The sequence below is a fragment of the Hibiscus syriacus genome, unplaced genomic scaffold (assembly GCF_006381635.1).
Source record: "Hibiscus syriacus cultivar Baekdansim isolate YM2019G1 unplaced genomic scaffold, ASM638163v2 tig00110610_pilon, whole genome shotgun sequence".
Classification (NCBI taxonomy): domain Eukaryota; kingdom Viridiplantae; phylum Streptophyta; class Magnoliopsida; order Malvales; family Malvaceae; genus Hibiscus; species Hibiscus syriacus.
Window position 1 is genome coordinate 5023746 of NW_024062800.1, and position 18456 is coordinate 5042201.

Sequence of the window (18456 nt, forward strand, 5' to 3'; positions counted from 1 at the left end):
AACTAGAACTGAATCCAGGCATTGTCAGGGTAAAGGACTAATTTAGAAATACTTTCCGCCTTCTTTGGGTGCTAAAACTCAAAATTTAGAGGCCAACTATGTTACGCATTTAGCTCAAAAGGTTGGAACTTGAGACAATGTGCACACATTACAGTCAACAAGTTTTACTTCTCTCACAAAACAATTATAAACTAAAATTCAGACCATCATATAAGAGCTACTAGTTTCCCAAATAGGTCTGAAACTATTGGGTCAAAAGAATGACATCAACAAAACTACCTTCTCTCTCTTATTTCTCGCTCTGAAGGTATTGCACGAAGTGAATATACCCTGGATAAGGGTTAACAGCTCTAAAACTCTATTCCCCTCAAAATGCAGAGCCACTGCCACCCTTGTTTTTCCTCAGCATCATATCTTTCGCCTCATTAATCTTTGATGCAAGGAAATGACTTCCACCGGCATCGGGATGATTTGCAACCATCACCCTCCTATGTGCTTCCTTGATCTTTTCCGCTGAAGTACTTTCTCTGATGGAACACAACATATAAAAATAAGCATTTTCATGCACAGCTCATAAAAGAGCATGGTTGTAAAAAAATCACTAGTGCAATATCATAAGAAAAGTAAATATATTCAAAGAACACTAAATGCCATAATAACCAATGGGAAAAGTAGGAGGTAAAAAAGCCTTTGGCCATTGGATGATTGAAAGAAACAAAACAAGAACCCCAATCTTAAATTAGACTCAGCTCTACAGCAACAATCCTGAGTGATCAATATTCATTCCTCAAAACTAGCATTAATCAAATAGAACTTACACTTATTTTCTCTGTCATTACATTATCCTATACGAACGTCATTTATTTGCAGAATAACCACAAAATAAAACAAACCCATTTCATTAAAATCAATTTTAATGATTGAAAATTTGATGACGAAACGAAGAAGATTTGATTATGCAAAAAAGGGGCTATCTCGTCAATGATTAACAATCATTATCGGATGATTGAAAATATAGAAATAACAAACTTGAACCCAAATATTGGATCAATTAACCGCAACTTGATTAACAACCATCTCTTGGAACTAACATTAATCAGACAAATAAATTCCTTAATTTGCCGGATAACCACAATATCTTATTAAAATCAACTTTCAACATCAACAATTTCATAACATAAAGCAGAAATTTTGACACAGAAAAGGAGTTATCTCGTTATCTGAAAGAGAAAAGAAGAGAAAGATATTGATGTTACCTAACGCCCAGAATCAAAGCGGCTTCTCTCCTCGTCATACTAGGCTGAAAGCCACCTTCATAAAATCTTCGAACCCTAGCCGTCGGCGGCCTTCCCTTAAACGCCTGCCATGCCCGAATGCTATATCTCCCCGCATAAGCAGCAGCTGCCACCGCGATTCCTGCTATCAAAGGAGCAACCTAACATAAAAATACCCCAAATTCTTTGAAGTAAATTTAACTATTAAATCCCTATAATTTTCGATATAGATGAACACGATTGGAAAGAAATTGAATCAATTTAAGGGACTCACCATTTCTGACGTATCTGAGATACCTGTGGACTGTTGCATTCCGTTCCCAGAGATGCTAGGTTTTAGGGTTTGTGTAATGAGAAAATTCCTTTTTTTTTTATATAACAAAATATTTTAAAAATTTTAAGATTTTATTTTGTTTCCTTTAAAAAAATTCTCTTTTAAAATTACTCCCCTTACTTTAATATTTTTTCCTTTTTTGTTAAATTAAAAAGACTCTTATAAACAAGATAGTCAATAAATATATATATATATAGCTGTGAAGATCAAGAAATTCAAGAGAGGTTAGCCAACATTATCAATATTTAATATGTATTTGGGTATGGTCATAATTGTATTATGATGCAAAATGATGAAAAAGAAATGCAAAATCAAATCAACATTCAATCAAATTCAAAAAATAAATAACCAAATTCATAATATATCAAAATGTTTAAACAATGTTCAAGGTTCAAAAACAGAAATCAACCTAAGAATCACTAGCAAAGTAGGGAGTTCATTCATCCGTAGGAGGGTCGGGATTGGATTGATGTGCTATAAAGGAAGCAACATCTCGAGTGAGTGCATCGAGCCTATCATTCATTGCTTTGTATTTAGCTCAAGTTTCCCGTTAATTTTCTAACAATATAACGGTAAGATAGGACTCCATGGATGCAAACCGTAAATCCAATGTCTCCATTAGCGTTTGAAAATATGGAGGCATTGCACTACCTTGACTAGGAGGCTCATCGTCGGGTACTTGGTTTACAGGATCATCGACATCCTGTAAAACGTCGTCGAGTTCATGAACCAGAGCCGGAGCCGGAGCTGCTCGTAAAGAACTTGCACCGGGAGTCTTCTTGGTTGAACGAACCCAGTTTTCATTGTCTCATTTCTATCCCGATTTTTGTACTGAGGTAAAGTCTATTTGAGTACTAAGAGGGATGACTACATTGAGGTCAACCCTAAGACCGACCTTAATGAACATGCTACTTAGTAGACAACCGTAGACTAAGGATTCAACTCATTTAGAGGGTACATTGTTAACGGTTTCTACTAACTCTCCAAAGATAATTTGAGGGAGATTTATTCTTTTATTGTTTTGTATACAGTGTATCCACCATATGTATATGCTACGGAAGGAGGAGTATTTACTTCCAGATGGTCTAAACCACCAAGAAATCATTAAGTGCAGAAAACGTTCTTGGTAATCTAGTACACTATCACTTTTATTTACTTCATATGGTGATGGTACAAAATCTCTCTCATTATCTATCCCTGTATTTTCTAATCCAAAGGCATGGGCTATGGAATCCGAATCAATGGTGATGTAACTTCCCAAAAGATAGGAATGAACACTTTCAGTTGCAGTACGAGATTCGTTTTGGACACAACCAACATTGGAGTAGAAAATACGAACAAGCTGGTTATAGACAACGGGTTTGACTTTAAAGGTGTTGTCGAATTTCCAAGCTTGGAGAGTCGGGAGATATTTAAAGTTCATTTTCTGCATAGCTTGAAGCGAAAGGAGATGCTCATCCATAATATTATAAGACTCGAAATGATTAACGTACCTAGAGTAGAGGTTTCTACGATTAGGTTCGTTAAAACACGAGTTTAGAATGGTCATTTCGGGAGGATAAGGAAGAAGATTTGGAAGAGGATTTGGAGGTGGGTTTGGTGGTTGATTGGAATGACTAGAAGATGACCTAGCTCGTTTAGACTGTTTAGAAAAATCAGAATAGTATACATGCAAATAAGCAACATATGTATGCAAACAATTAATCCCAAAACTCAATATGAGTCCTCAATTCAAGGTATCCTAAAACTAAATTATAATGGGAAAATTTTGAAAAACTATAGTATGTATAGATTTTGTGAAAAACAATATATATATATATATATATATATATATATATATATATAATCAAAACAAAAAGATTTTTTTTAATTTTCGAAATTTTAAAAAATTGATGATTTTGTAAGAAAAATTGTAGAATCTAGTGTAAAAGTATAAACTACGAAATGCCCATTCACTAATTTGATCTAAAACTAGTTCTAGATTCAAATATCAATAAAATAGTGTTAAATTATTTACCTTGAAACTTAGGATTGAGAAGGAATTTGATGTTCATTGCACAATTTTAATGATTTTAGCAGGTGTAGGAGTTGAAGAACGAAGAAATTCTGACTTGAAATCGTTGGATTGAAATAAAGAGGAATTTTAGGGTTTAAGAGAACGAGATAATGGCTAGAGTGTTGATTTTGGGGTTTTGGGCAAAATGTGATGTTTTAGGGTTAAATAGCCTAAACCCGATGAGTAGTATCAGTACTCCTCGAGGAGTATCGATACTTAAAGGCATTTTTTAGTAGTATCGATATCATGGTATCGATACCTATTCAAGTAGTATCGGTACTGTATGATCAGTATCGATACTATGCTAGTAATATCGATACAAGGCTAGTAGTATCGATACCAAACAAAAGTAGTATCGATACTATGTGAGTAGTCTTGATACCAAGTGCACAAAATGGTCAAAAATTTGCAATTAAACACATAGCATGCAACATTTAACAAGTCTAGTGGTATAGGCAATTCTAATTGAGAAAATTAATTATGTTAAATCAAACAAATCTATACTTAAGCATAATTTGAACATATTATTAATTTTCATAAAAAATCATAAACTCTCCCTAACTAATAGCATAGAAGACATTAAATATGTCATTTTTGCATGCATTTTCCTTTGTTCGCAAAGGTGCTAAAATTATTTAAACACAAAATCAAGGTAGGTTGGTTAGACCTAATTCTCTCCTAAGTGTCCACAATCTTTCTTTATCTAAAGGTTTTGTAAAACTATCCGCTAATTGGTGCAAAGTATCTACATAGTCTAGAAATATATCTTCTTTTAAGACACGATCTCTAATGAAATGATGTCTAATTTCAATGTAATTAGTTCTAGAGTGTTGGATGGGATTTTTAGTGAGACAAATAGCACTAGTATTGTCACACTTGATAGGAATGTTACCTACTTCAATTCCATAGTCCAAAAGTTGTTGTTTCATCCATAAAACTTATGCACAACAACTACCAGCTGAAATGTATATAACTTCAGTGGTAGATAATGCAAAACTATTTTGTTTCTTTGAAAACCAAGAAATTAACATGTTTCCTAGGAATTGACAAGTACCGGAGGTGCTTTTCCTATCTAATTTTCATCCTCCATAATATGCATTCGAGAAGGCATGCAAGCTAAAGCTAGAGTCACTAGAGTACCAAAGTCCTATACTAGGAGTGTTTTTAAGGTATCTAAAGATTCTTTTAACGACTTGTAAATGAGATTCCTTAGGACATGATTGAAATCTAGCACATAAGCAAACACTAAATATAATGTCTGGTCTACTTGCGGTTAGATAAAGAAAAGAGCCAATCATAAACCTATAAAGTTTAACATCTACACATTTACCTTCTTCATCTTTGTCAAGCTTTGTAGATGGGCTCATAGGAGTGGCTTGGGGTTTCACATTTTCCAATCCAAACTTCTTGAGCATATCTTTGACGTACTTTGCTTGATTGATGAAGATGCCATCTTTTCTTTGCTTGATTTGGAGCCCCAAGAAAAATGAAAGCTCCCCCATCAAGCTCATCTCAAATTCACCTTGCATTAACTTAGCAAATTCTTGGCAAAAAACATCATTAGTAGAACCAAAAATTATATCATCAACATAAATTTTAACTACTAATAAATCTTTACCTTTTTGTTTTATAAACAATGTAGTGTCAACCTTCCTGTCGTAACCGGTTTTCGCCCAAGCACGAAATTTTTACTTGGCGGGAAAAGTGATGTGTGAATAAATTGTTTTTTTAAAATGTTTTGGGCGTCGCCATCGGCCTTTTGGATCAGGTAGGTCGAATACCTAAAAATTATCTTTTAAAAGAGTTTTTAAGAAAACATCAGTTAAAAAATAAACTGGTATGCATTTTAACCAAAAATCCATTCTTTTTAATAATAAAAAGGGATTCGTGGTCGATTACGTTTGGGGAATGATTAGTACCCCCACAACGCCCAAAATTGGTACTTATTAATTATAAATTGTCTCTATTATTAAAAATTTAAATATTCAAAGATGTATTTAATTTATAATCCTGTTATTTCAAAATAATTTTATTTTTATAAATAAGATATTTATTTAGAAATACCAGAAAAAGACTTCTAGGTGTTTTAAGACATATCTTTTCTTAGTATTAATAAATAAAAAAATATTAATAAAACATTTATCTAAAAATAAAAAATAGATTAATATATATAATTTATAAAAGTAAAATATTTATATATTTAAAAATATCAGAAAATGGACATTCAGTTGCTTTAAGACTGTCATTTCTTAATATTGAAAAATAAATATATATTAAAATATTATTTTTTAAAAGTAATTTATAAAATTAAATTTATAAGTAGAATTTTAATAAAAAAAATTAAATAAATAAATGAATATGACTAAATAATAATAATAACAATAATGATTAAAGTAATAATTTAAACATATTGAAATTGAAATGATAATAATATAAATTAAATTGCTATTAAACATATAAATAAATAAAACAATGACAAAATAAAGAAAACTAAAATTATAGGATTAAAATATAAGATATATAAATTAATAGACAAAATGAAAATTATAAAAAAAACAGTGAAAAATATATAAAATATAAAACCTAAAGATCCTAATTTGAATTATTAAAAGAGATATGTACTAACAGTGTAATTTAGCCTCAATATTAATTATCCGGGTTAAAATAAATTTTATTAAAATTACTAGGGACTAAATAAAGTATTTACCATAAATATGTAAGTATAATAATAATGACTAAATTATAAATTAAATAAAACTATAAAGCCGAATTGAAATAATTAGAAGTTGATTTTAGTGACTGAAATAGAAAGTTACAAAACTAGGATGGCTACATGCGTGATTCTTCCCAGATGGAAATTACACAGAAGTCCCTCCCCAAAACGACGTAGTTTTGAGGAGGGTATAAATAGACCTTAAATTCCCAAAATTCCTCATTTCTTCATTTTGCAGAGAGAGAAGCTCTCACTTCTCTCTAAACTTAGCCACCAGTCGGTCACTATTCCGACCACCGCCGATCACTATTTCGGTTGTCGACCACTATTCACGGTGGTCGAAAAATATAAAAATACCCCCAAATCGTAGATCAGAACACCCTAAAGCCGAATCCGACCTTCGTTTTCCCTAAAAACTCCTAGAATTTTCTAGATCTAAATTTATACCTTCGATATTTTGGTTTTCTGATGACCGTGGTAAGCTCTCTCCTTCTTTTTCCTTTCAGTTTTTTACTGCTGGTGGTAGATTGGTTCTCTTGCTTCTTATTTTTTTCTTTTTATTTACATGTTAAATGACCTTTTATAGGCCTTCAAAACACTGTTTGTTCGATGAGTCACCGGGTTTACGATGGTGACTCACCTTAGCTTCAATATGTGTGCGGCCATCTTCATCTCTTCTGGAATCTTCATTGCAGCTGTGGTGATGTGGCAGCAACTGATTGAGGAACATGACGGCGGAGTAGTTGGAGTAGAGGCGGCGGAGCAGTTGGAGTAGAGGCGGCGGAGAAGATGATAAAAATCCTAGATGGATGTTGGGTCGGGTCTAGATCTGGGCTTCCGGGTTTTGGATCTGGGCCTCTAGGTTTTAGATCTGGGCCTCCGGGTTCTAGATCTGGGCCTATAAAATTAATTATAATTTTTATTATTTTTTATAATAATAATAATAATAATAATAATAATATAATAATAATAATAATAATAATAATAATAAATGGGACAAAAACTTAGTGTTTACAGCTGCCCCTCTTTGCTCATTCTTTTGTTAATAAGAATAAAGCAAAGACGAAAAAAAACAATAAGTTTTTGTCCAATTGACTTTTCTTAATTAAGACGGAAATGCTGAACAAATTCTTCTTATTATGAACTTCTTCTTCTTTAGGACTAGTTCTTTTCATTATGAACTCTTCCACTGGGAATGATAATCTATTTTGTTCTGTGATGAAATCTAGCAAAAGGTTGAACAAGTTCTTCTCATTATGAATTTCTTCTTCCTCTTCAGATGATTTCTTCTCATTATGAACTCCTTCTGGAAATGCTGACCCTCAAAAGAGGTGTCATTGATTCAACTTCATATATGATGAATTAAAGCAAGGTTGAACAAGTTCTTCTCATTATGAATTTCTTCTTCCTCTTCAGATGAGTTCTTCTCATTATGAACTCCTTCTGGAAATATTGACCCTCAAAATAAGGGTTGTTAATTTGGCTTCATATGTAACGAATTAAGGCAAGGTTGAACAAGTTCTTCTCATTATGAACTTCTTCTCCTTCTTCAGATGAGTTCTTCTCATTATGAACACTTCTGGAAATGTTGATGCTGATATATCTCCTTCTGTGATAGAGTCATACAAAGGTTGAACAAGCTCTTCTCATTATGAACTTCTTCTTCCTCTTCAGATAAGTTCTTCTCATTATGAACTTTCTCTGGAAAAGTTGATGCTGATCTATCTCCTTCTGTGATAGAGTCATGCAAAAGGTTGAACAAGTTCTTCTCATTATGAACTTCTTCCTCCTCTTCAGATGAGTTCTTCTCATTATGAACACTTTTGGAAATTTTGATGTTGATCTATCTCTTTCTTTGATAGAATCAAGCAAAAGGTTGAACAAATTATTCTCAGTATGAACTTCTTCTTCCTCTTCAGATGAGTTCTTCTTATTATGAACACTTCTGGAAATTTTGATGCTGATCTATCTCTTTCTTTGATAGAATCGAGCAAAAGGTTGAACAAATTCTTCTCATTATGAACTTCTTCTTTCTTCTTCAGATGAGTTCTTCTCATTATGAACTCTTCCAGAAATGTTGATCCATCGAGTGATGAATTCAAGCAAAAGGTTGAACAAGTTCTTCTCATTATGAACTTCTTCTTCCTTTTTCAGATGAGTTCTTCTCATTATGAACTCTTCCGGAAATGTTGATCCATAGAGTGATGAATTCAAATATTTGCTAAAATCTTTGAAATTCCTGTCAAATATTTAATATGGATAAAATGAATGAAAATGCCCCTATCTTGAAAATGTCTAAATATGATGCATGAATGTTAAGTTCATCTTTATTTGATTTCAAAGTGGTGAACTCGGTCTTCCTTCAGTTGTGTAGAAATCCAGCAAATCTTTCTTCTTTAAAAAGAGAATCTATCATCTTTGGAGAATGTAGATGTAGATATGCCTGAATTTTTGTATGAAGTCACAAAACCACTTGACAACAAAACTCAGTGGTGTAGGCTCTTGAAAAGTCCACACTCATGCAACATGTCGATTCTGATAACTACTTATCTGATTATGAAATTATCTTTCAGGATGATTTCACAGATATTGATAGTTCTTCTGATACCGAGGAAATCCTGAATTCTGATTCTGATGAGGAGAATAAACTGTTATACTTGACGAAAATTGCGTACTCAGAGGATGAGGCTTCAATAGCCATGGAAAGATGTGGTCTAGATTCTTCAATTTCAGAGTTGAAAAATTTTATATGTGCTACTCAAATAGCTAAGGCTGATGACACACTTCTTCCGGTAGAAGATAAGAAACCATTATGCAATGACCCCAATTACAAGAAAAGGCAAAACTTGGGCTATAATTTTTGGAAAAGGAAGAAGCATAAGAATCTTGAAAATAAGCTTCTTAATGAAGACGATCATGCAATTCATCTTCTAAATCTAATGATTGGTTTTGGGGTTCATATCAAACCAGATCAGATAACTCAAAGAACACTTCCAGAAGATGCTATTAGGGCCTTCTTATTTCTACTACGAGAACGTGGCACTTTCTCCAGTTGGTGTTTGGACTGAAATGTCACAGTACTTATATGATGTAGAACCAAAATTTGTAAATTTGAAGTATTTTTGTGCTGCTGCACGGAAAAGGGGCTATATTCATAATCTGCCAATTGAGAATATATTCCATCTTATTCCGCTTCCAAATGACTCTATGATGGCAATAACTTGTTTGCTTTTCAACAGTGATTGCAAATGTCGATAAGACTTACTTTGGATTCCATGTACTTAAAAGTATTAGCATAAAGTGATAACAAAAAATATTTTGTTTGTTTCAAGATTATGTTAATCCATTTACAAGATGTTTATGTGAAAGAATAAATTAAATTTCGAAAATAAATTGAATTTCAATAAGATAATCTTGGAATAAATAATAAATATATAAAAATGTATTCAAAGTCATGGAAAACATAGGAATAATAAAATTCAAATGACTCAACAAATTATTAGCATAAGTATTTCTAAACTAATCAATTTGATATAATTTAGAGCATTGAGGTCAGCTTATGTTTGGAAGATCTCAAACGTTGCCAGAATGCTTGTAGATGTAAAGTTCCTCCCAAAATATCAAGCTCTGAAGAGGGTTTAATTGCCATATGCCTAATATCAATATGCATTTAAGCCGCCCTTTTAGGTTTTCAACTCAAATCCTTTCTTTGGTTGCAAAACGCCCTTTGCGAGTTTTCATCTTGACCCTCTTTTTCTATTATTATTTTTTTCATTTTCATTTTTTTCTTCAAGCATAACATTTCTTGACAGAATTTGAGTTTATTGGGTTTCTCAGAACTTTTCCATCCATTTCTTCCAAGATCAATGCTCCTCCGAAAAAGGCCTTTTTTACAACATATGACATTTCCCAATTAGGCATCCATTTCCCACGGAAATCTTTATGTATAGGAAAGATCTTTTTCAGCACTAGATCACCCTCTTGAAATTCTCTTGGATGCACTCTCTTGTCATGGGACTTCATCATCCGTTTCTGATACATCTGTCCATGGCAAATAGCTTTCAATCTCCTCTCATCAATAATGTTCAATTGATCAAATCGAGCTTGGATCCATTCAGACTCATCCAATTTTACCTCTCTCAAAATTCAAAGTGATGGGATCTCAACTTCAATTTGTAAGACTGCTTCCACCCATAGACTAAAAAAAAGGCGTTGCCCCAGTAGATGTTCGCACAGTAGTTCGGTATGCATATAAAGCAAAAGGTAACTTCTCGTGCCAATCTTTGTAAGTTTCAGTAGTTTTTGTAATGATTCTTTTGATGTTCTTATTTGCTGCTTCAACTGCCCCATTCATCTTTGGGCGATATGCCACTGAGTTTGCATGCTTGATCTTAAACTGTGCACAAAGTTCAATCATAATTTTGTTGTTCAAGTTTAGAGCATTATCTATAATGATTCTCTCTGGTAGCCCATACCGACAGATTATTTCTTTCTTTATAAATTTACAAATTGTAGACCTCTTAATATTGGCATACGAAGCAGCTTCAACCCACTTGGTAAAATAGTCAACTGCCACTAGGATGAAACAATGTCCATTTGATGATTTTGGTGTGATTGCCCCAATGACGTCTATTCTCCACATAGAAAATGGCCAAGGTGCAGTCATTACATGTAAGGTCGATGGAGGTGCATGAATTATATGCATATACCTGACATTTATGACATCTCCTTGCATAATCAATGCAGTATGTATGCATGGTAGCCTAGTAATACCCATATCTCATTATTTTTCTAGCCATGGAAAGACCATTTGCATTTGTTCCAGATATCCCACTGTGTACTTCCTCAATGATACTTCTGGCTTCGCTAGCATTTACACATCTCAATAGCATTTGATCATTGCTTCTTCTATACAATGTTTCACCATTAAGAAAGTATCCAGCAACAATTCTTCTCAATGTTCTTTTATCAATATCAGATGCATTTTGTGGATAGCTTTGATACTTGATATATTGCAAGATATCATAATACCATGGCTTGCCATCTACCTCTTCTTCCACACTGTAGCAATGTGCAGGAATGTCATATACTTGCATTTTGATTGGCATCATATCAACTTTCTTATTTGCTTGAAACATAGCAGCTAATGTAGTCAAAGCATCTGCCATTTGATTTTCCTCTCGAGGGAGATAATTGAATGTGATGCTTTCAAATTCTTTCACTAATTCGAGGGTAAAATTTCGGTATTCCAGTAATTTGGGATCTTTTGTTTCCCATTCTCCTCGTAGTTGATACACCACTAATGATGAATCTTCGTATATCTTGAGAAATTTAATTTTCCTTTCTATGGTTGCCTTGAATCCCATGACACAAGCTTCATATTCTGCCATATTATTGGTGCAAAAGAACTCCAATCTGCTTGTAAAAGGATAATAGATATTTTCTGGAGAAATTAACACTGCCCCAATTCCTCGTCCCAAGGCGTTGGATGCTCCATCAAAATAAAGCTTCCAAGATTCATCATTTGTTATGACTTCTTCATTCATGGATATGCACAACAAATCTTTTTCTAGAAAATTAAAACTCAGAGACTGATAATCATTTGATACACGATAGGCCAAAAAATCAGCTATGACACTTCTTTTTATTGCTTTTTTATTGACATATACGATATCAAACTTGGATAATAACATCTGCCATCTAGCCATTTTGCCTGTCAAAGCTGGTGATTCCATTAAAAACTTTAAAGGATCAAGTTTAGATATCAACCAAGTGGTATGATATAACATGTATTGTCTGAGTCTTCGAGTAATCCACACCAAGGCATAACATAATTTTTGTATTGGTGGGTATCGAATTTCACAATCAGTAAATTTCTTACTCATATAATAAATGGATTTTTCTTTTCTTCCAGACTCATCATGTTGTCCAGTACACATCCCATCGAATTTTCAAAGATTGTCAAGTAGAGAATTAACGGTCTATCAAGAACTGGTGATACTAGAATGGGGGCATTGGATAAATATTTCTTAATAATATCCAAAGTTTCTTGACATTCATCATTCCAGACTTTAGGATTGTTCTTTCGAAGTAACTTGAACACTGGATCACATTTCTCAGTTAATTGAGAAATGAATCGAGATATATAATTTAATCTTCCCAAAAATCCTCGAACTTCTTTTTTTGTATTGGGTGGTGGAAGATCTTGAATTGCTTTTACTTTATCTGGATCAATCTCGATTCCTTTTTGACTGACTACAAATCCCAAAAACTTCCCTGATGTTACCCCAAAACTGCATTTAGCAGGGTTGAGCTTTAATTGATACATTCTCAATCTCTGGAAAAACTTTCTCAAATTTTGAATATGATCTTCTTCGGTTCAGGACTTGGCAATCATGTCATCCACATATACTTCAATCTCTTTGTGCATCATGTCATGAAACAGAGTTACCATTGCTCTTTGATACGTTGCCCCTGCATTTTTCAATCCAAATGACATTACTTTGTAACAGAATGTGCCCCACATGGTTACAAATGTTGTTTTTTCCATGTCCTCAGTGTTCATCTTTATCTGATTATATCCTGAAAAGCAATCCATGAAAGAAAACCATGCATGTCCTGCAGTATTATCCACCAATATGTCTATATGAGGTAATGGAAAGCTATCTTTTGGACTAGCTTTATTGAGATCTGTGTAATCCACACACATTCGAACTTTCCCATTCTTCTTTGGTACTGGAACAATGTTGGCTACCAATTCTGGGTATTTTGCTGCCTGTAGGAATCCTGTATTAATCTGCTTCATCACTTCCTCTTTAATCTGCAACAATATTTCTGGCCTCATTCGTCTGAGCTTTTGTTGAACAGGTTTATATTCTGGATTGATTGGAAGTTTGTGCACCACTTTATCTGTACTCAAACCAGGCATATCTTGATAAGAAAAGGTGAAGATATCTTTGAACTCTTGAAGGAGATTTATCAATTCTTGTTTTATCTGGGTTGGCAAAGTAATACCAATTTTCACTTCTTTCATTTCTTCATCGGTTCCCAAATTTACAGTCTCAATCTCTTTTTTGTGAGGTAAAATTTGTTTATCTTATTTTTCTACCAGTCTTAATAATTCGGTAGGAATATCACATTTTAGTTTATCCTCACACTCATTGATTTCTTCCAAACATATGAGCCACTCTAAATTTATCTCATGATTAAATTTAGGAATAAACATGCTATTAACACCTGCAAATTTAAATCAGACATATTTCCGAAAGGATATAGTAAATTTATGAAATAAATATAAAGAATGAGAAATAATGAATGTAAAAATGTAAAAATTGTAAGGTATAAAGAATGATTGCCATTTGAGAATTTTAAGAAAACTTCTTGTATTTGATATTAAGTGAACTTAACATAATTTCCCTTACAAGATAACAAAAACTTTTTTATTCTTGGGCTAAAGCATAAAGGTTGGTTCTGAGTATTACTCTGAGTTAATACTAAAATCTATAGGGAGATCTTCAGCAGTCCAATTATTGAGTGTTTCTCCAAGAAGACAAAGGCGAATCCCCGCCAAGTATTTGCCAGTCTTGTGGTCATTTGTGATCAAGTTGATAAATAATCCTCCCACAGCTTCCTCAACCATGTTTTGATATTTTGTCAACTTTTCTTCTTTAAGAGCATCAACAAGCTATTGTTCTACATTAACCATTCCTCCAGATTTGAATGTGGACTTCAAATGAGGGAAATACATGTGTTCCCAAGGAATTTCTTCTCCCTTCAATCTTTCCCTTTTGTCTTCACATCTTCTTTTCATTTCTTTGTTCCTTAGCTGAAAATTAGGCTTAAATCGAAGCCCAAAACGATCTTTCTTTATCTTCATATTCACAGGAACTGAACTTCCCTGAAGATTCTTTCCCAAACCTTTCCCGATTTTAGCTCCGATGCCTAAGGTCTGTAGTACAGTCATTTTAGTGCAATCAGACAATCTGGGACGTGAAATTTTGCTTCCCTCAGCAATAAAGGTTGCATTGACAAATTCCAAAGCTCGGAAAGAGCACTTGAGAGCATCATCATTGGTCTCAATATACGGAGCATCACTTGTTATAGAATCAACGATTTCTTCTTCAGCTCCTACACATATCAGTTGACCATCAACAATGAACTTCAGTTTCTGATGCAACAAAGAAAGAATAACTCTTACAGAATGAATCCACGGCCTCCCCAACAAACAATTATATGCAAGGCGGATATCCATTACCACAAAGTCAATATTGTATACTACTGGTCCGATCAATAATGGTATTTGCATTTTTCCTAGAACCTCCTTTTGAGTGCCATCAAAAGCTCGCACTATATTCTGATAACTCTTCATGTGCGATTTATCCACCGTCATCATTTGAAGTTGACCAAAGGCATAAAGTTAAGAGCAGATCCATTGTCAATTAATACTCCTGGCAAAACATGGCCATGACAATGTGTGGTAATATTCAAAGCTTTCACTGATCCCATTCCACCTTCAGGTATTTCATCATCAGTGAATGTTATATAATTATCAGCGGCTATGTGCCCTACAATCATGTCAAGCTTGTTGAGAGATATATCTTTTGGGATAAATGTCTGATTGAGTATTTTCATCAAGGCATTTTTGTGTACTTCTGAATTCATCAACAAATTAAGAATTGAAATTCGCGCTTGTTGTTTATGTAGCTGTTCAACCACACTATATTCGCTATGTTTCAGAAATTTCAAGAATTCTTGTGCTTGTTTTTCTGTTACGGGCTCATTGACTGTTGGCGGGGATTCATCATCAAATACCTTTTGGGGTATCACTGTAGCTTTTCCCTTTACTTTTTCCTGTTCTGATGCATTCGATGTTTTAGGAGAGTAACATCTCCCACTTCTTGTAAAGAATCCGACTTCACTTACTGACTTAGATGTCGAATTCACACTCTGTATTTTTCTTTTCTGCTTTTTCCAGAGAAACAGATCCTCCTACCATTGAAACATTAGTAGTATAATTCCAAGGTACCCTGCGGGTATCCTTATATAGAAATGGTAAAGGAGTTGTGATAACCACTTTCAGCTTTGTTGGTGCAGGATTCACTGTAGATGATTTCACAGTGATAATCACGGGATCACTTGTTCTCTGCTTAGGTTTAGAATATTCTGATGCGCAAACGTTATCTTCTCTTTTTCCTGGCTCTTCTTCAAAGAACTCTATCTCTTTATCATTCATCAGTTTTTGCACCAAATCCCTAAATTCAGGGAATAATTGAATTCCATGTCCCTTTTCTTGATGATATTCACAATAATTTTCACCTTCATTATGTTTTGGCTTGAATTGTAGCTGAATCATACTAGATAGGGAGAGTTGTTGAAATAACCAACCAAAGGGAGATTTAATTTCAGAGACATCAATTTTTACTTTCTTTCTATTCTCTTCCTGAATTGCGTTCACATTTTTATCTCCATGATTTGGCAGCAGATGATTTGATGTAACTGGTGAATTAAATTCCAATTTTCCAGTATTAATCAAATTTTGGACCACCTTTTTGAATACCAAACAATTTTCAATAGAGTGACCCGTAATTCCTTTATGATAAACACAACATGCTTTTACATCATACCATGGAGGGAATGGTGGTTGTATGGGAATCAAAGGATAAGGCCGTATGACATCTGCCTTTAACAGCGAATCATAAATCTCAACATATGGTACTGGTAATGGTGTGAAGGAAAGCCTTTCATTTTCCCTACGAGATCCTCTAGATTCCGTTAGATTAGTGTTTGTTTCCTCCTTCTTAAACCGTGGTTGGGTTATTGTAACACTTTTCGAGGTATTCTTTCTGTAAGCGTTGGCATTGTTAACTTCATTCTCCTTTTTCCGGTACATGGGTCTTTTGGAACTAGACCCCTCACTTGACTCAATTTTGCCACTTTTCATGACATTCTCAATGAGTTCTCCAGAAATGATCAGATCTGTAAAATTTCTGGTTGCATTCCCCATTAAATGGCTTAAATATAGAGCCTTTAAAGTGTGGACGAACATCACTGTGGCTTCTTTTTCTGATAGTGGTGGCTACACTTAGGCTACTGTGTCATGCCATCTCTGAGCGTACTGTCTGAATGTTTCACTGTTCTTTTTCTCCAAATTTTGGAGAGTCCATCTATCAGGGACCATATTTGTAACGTGGCAGTACTGCTATAAGAATGCTTTTGCCAGATCCTTCCATGATCTAATGTTGGCTTTGGTCAGTTGAGTATACCACTTTAAAGCTGGTCCTGCCAAACTATCTTGAAAGCAATGAATTAACAATTTCTCGTCTTTCACATGACCTGCCATCCTGCGACAAAACATGGTTATATGGGATGAAGGGCATGTAGTACCGTCATATCTTTGAAATTCAGGAACTTTGAACTTGATGGGGAGGATTAGGTCCAGGACCAAACTCAATTCGTTGGCGTCAAACCCATAGAATGATTCAATTACTTCTACAGATTTTATTATTTCTTCTAAGCTCTTGATCTGTCTGGTCAATTCTTCATTGGCTTTTTCTTTCTCATTCAACTAATTCAAATCTTAAATTAAATGCTCAGCATTGAATTCCCCTATCTTCACATCTGATATAAGCAGATTTTTACTTGAAGACGCAATATCCACTTGTTGATTTCCATTTGGTTTGGTCTCTTGAAGTGCCGATGTGCGAGCATGGATTTGCACAGGTGTGATGCCAGAATGATAAACCGGTTCCGACATGAAAACTAAAGGATACATAGGTTCCTGGTCGAAAGGTACATGATTTTCATGAATTTTTCCAATGGTAGCTTCCTTCCTCAGCATATCCTCTATTTTCTGCATCATACTCTCTTGTAAATTAGATGCTGGATTTAATTTTCTCTAACTTCATTCTCATTTCTTCTTGTTCTTTATTATGTTGTTTCTCGAGACGTTGTATTTTATCCTCCATTTTCTTAGTAGCTTTTCTAGTACCGTAGTGATGTTGAATTTTTGGTTTGGCCAGGGTAATTGCGATTGAAAATCCTTTTCATATTATTTTTTAAATTTTATTTAATGAATGTTTATCTTAATGTAAAATAAAAATTATACATAAAGAAAATAATGTAATGAATAATGAATGTATGCAAAATGCATGTATGCAAAAGGTATTGATCCAAAAAAGTTAACTGTCATAGAACAACTTCCATTGGCATACAAAAGTTTCTTTATAATAGTTCATAACTACAGATACGACATAGCTTTCCTATTAAGCTCTATGATTTCTTTCATCAGCCATGTCATCTTCTTTTCGTACTTAGAAACTGGATCGATGTGATGCTCAATAATCTTTGCTTCAGCAGCTAACTCCCCAACATATCTGGTAACTTCGCTCATTTGTACCATGGCCTCGAATACCATACTGCCTCTTTCTTCACTTCTTTCTTCAAAGAAATCAGTAGATTTTTTCCATTGTTCATTAGTTCCTTTGAGAGTCTGCTCTAATTCAGTGATTCTGACTTGACAACAGTGCAGAGTTTTTTCAAGATCTCGGATTTGTCTTTGTAGTGAAGCGTTCTCCTCATAACTCTCTTTAAGATCACTAGGTCCTAGACGAACCTTCTCTTGGAATAATGATTCTTCAATTTGTAAGACATAAGCATTAAACTCTGAGTTTTTATTTCTAGATTGATCCAGATCCTCTTCAAGTTTTGTTCGTGCTTCTTGTGTTCCTTGACTGGTTTTCTGGATTTGCACATTCTTGTTTCTACATCGTTGCATCCAAGTGTTGGCCACTTCTTGCTCTACTTCAAGTCTTGTGTTGAAATTCTTCCTCTCCAACTCCCATCTTTCCTTTTCAACATCAAACTCTTCAATCCTTTGGCCCCTGACTTCAAGTTCGACAATCAAATTATTCATTTTAGATTCAAATCCCTTGAACATGGTGTTTTTCTCATCCTCAAATCTCTCAAACATACCGGTCTTCATCTCTTCTATTTCTTTAGCTCGATCTCTTTCTTTCTGCATTTCATTCATAATCTTGCGATTTTCAGCTTTGTGCTTTATAATTCTCTCCCTTTTGTTAAC

The 18456-nt window shown here is 34.0% G+C and overlaps 1 protein-coding gene across 1 annotated transcript; it reads right to left on the reverse strand.

The window, feature by feature from the left end:
• Positions 1-272: 272 nt before the first annotated feature.
• Positions 273-1628, reverse strand: LOC120135721 (mitochondrial import inner membrane translocase subunit TIM14-1-like). The gene is made up of 3 exons (XM_039151940.1): positions 1549-1628; positions 1257-1435; positions 273-527 (listed from the first exon to the last, which is right to left on the reverse strand). The coding sequence occupies exons 1-3, from the start codon at positions 1585-1587 to the stop codon at positions 368-370; spliced, it is 378 nt and encodes a 125-aa protein (XP_039007871.1). The 5' UTR covers positions 1588-1628; the 3' UTR covers positions 273-367.
• Between the last annotated feature and the right edge of the window lie 16828 nt (positions 1629-18456).

Bases quoted from the DNA above. Each gene is read 5' to 3' on its own strand.
- LOC120135721 (XM_039151940.1), bottom strand. From the start codon at position 1,587: ATGCAACAGTCCACAGGTATCTCAGATACGTCAGAAATG. The intron at 1,436-1,548 runs GTGAGTCCCTTA...TTTTTATGTTAG, and splicing joins TCTCAGATACGTCAGAAATG to GTTGCTCCTTTGATAGCAGG. The intron at 528-1,256 runs GTAACATCAATA...GTGTTCCATCAG, and splicing joins GCTTTGATTCTGGGCGTTAG to AGAAAGTACTTCAGCGGAAA.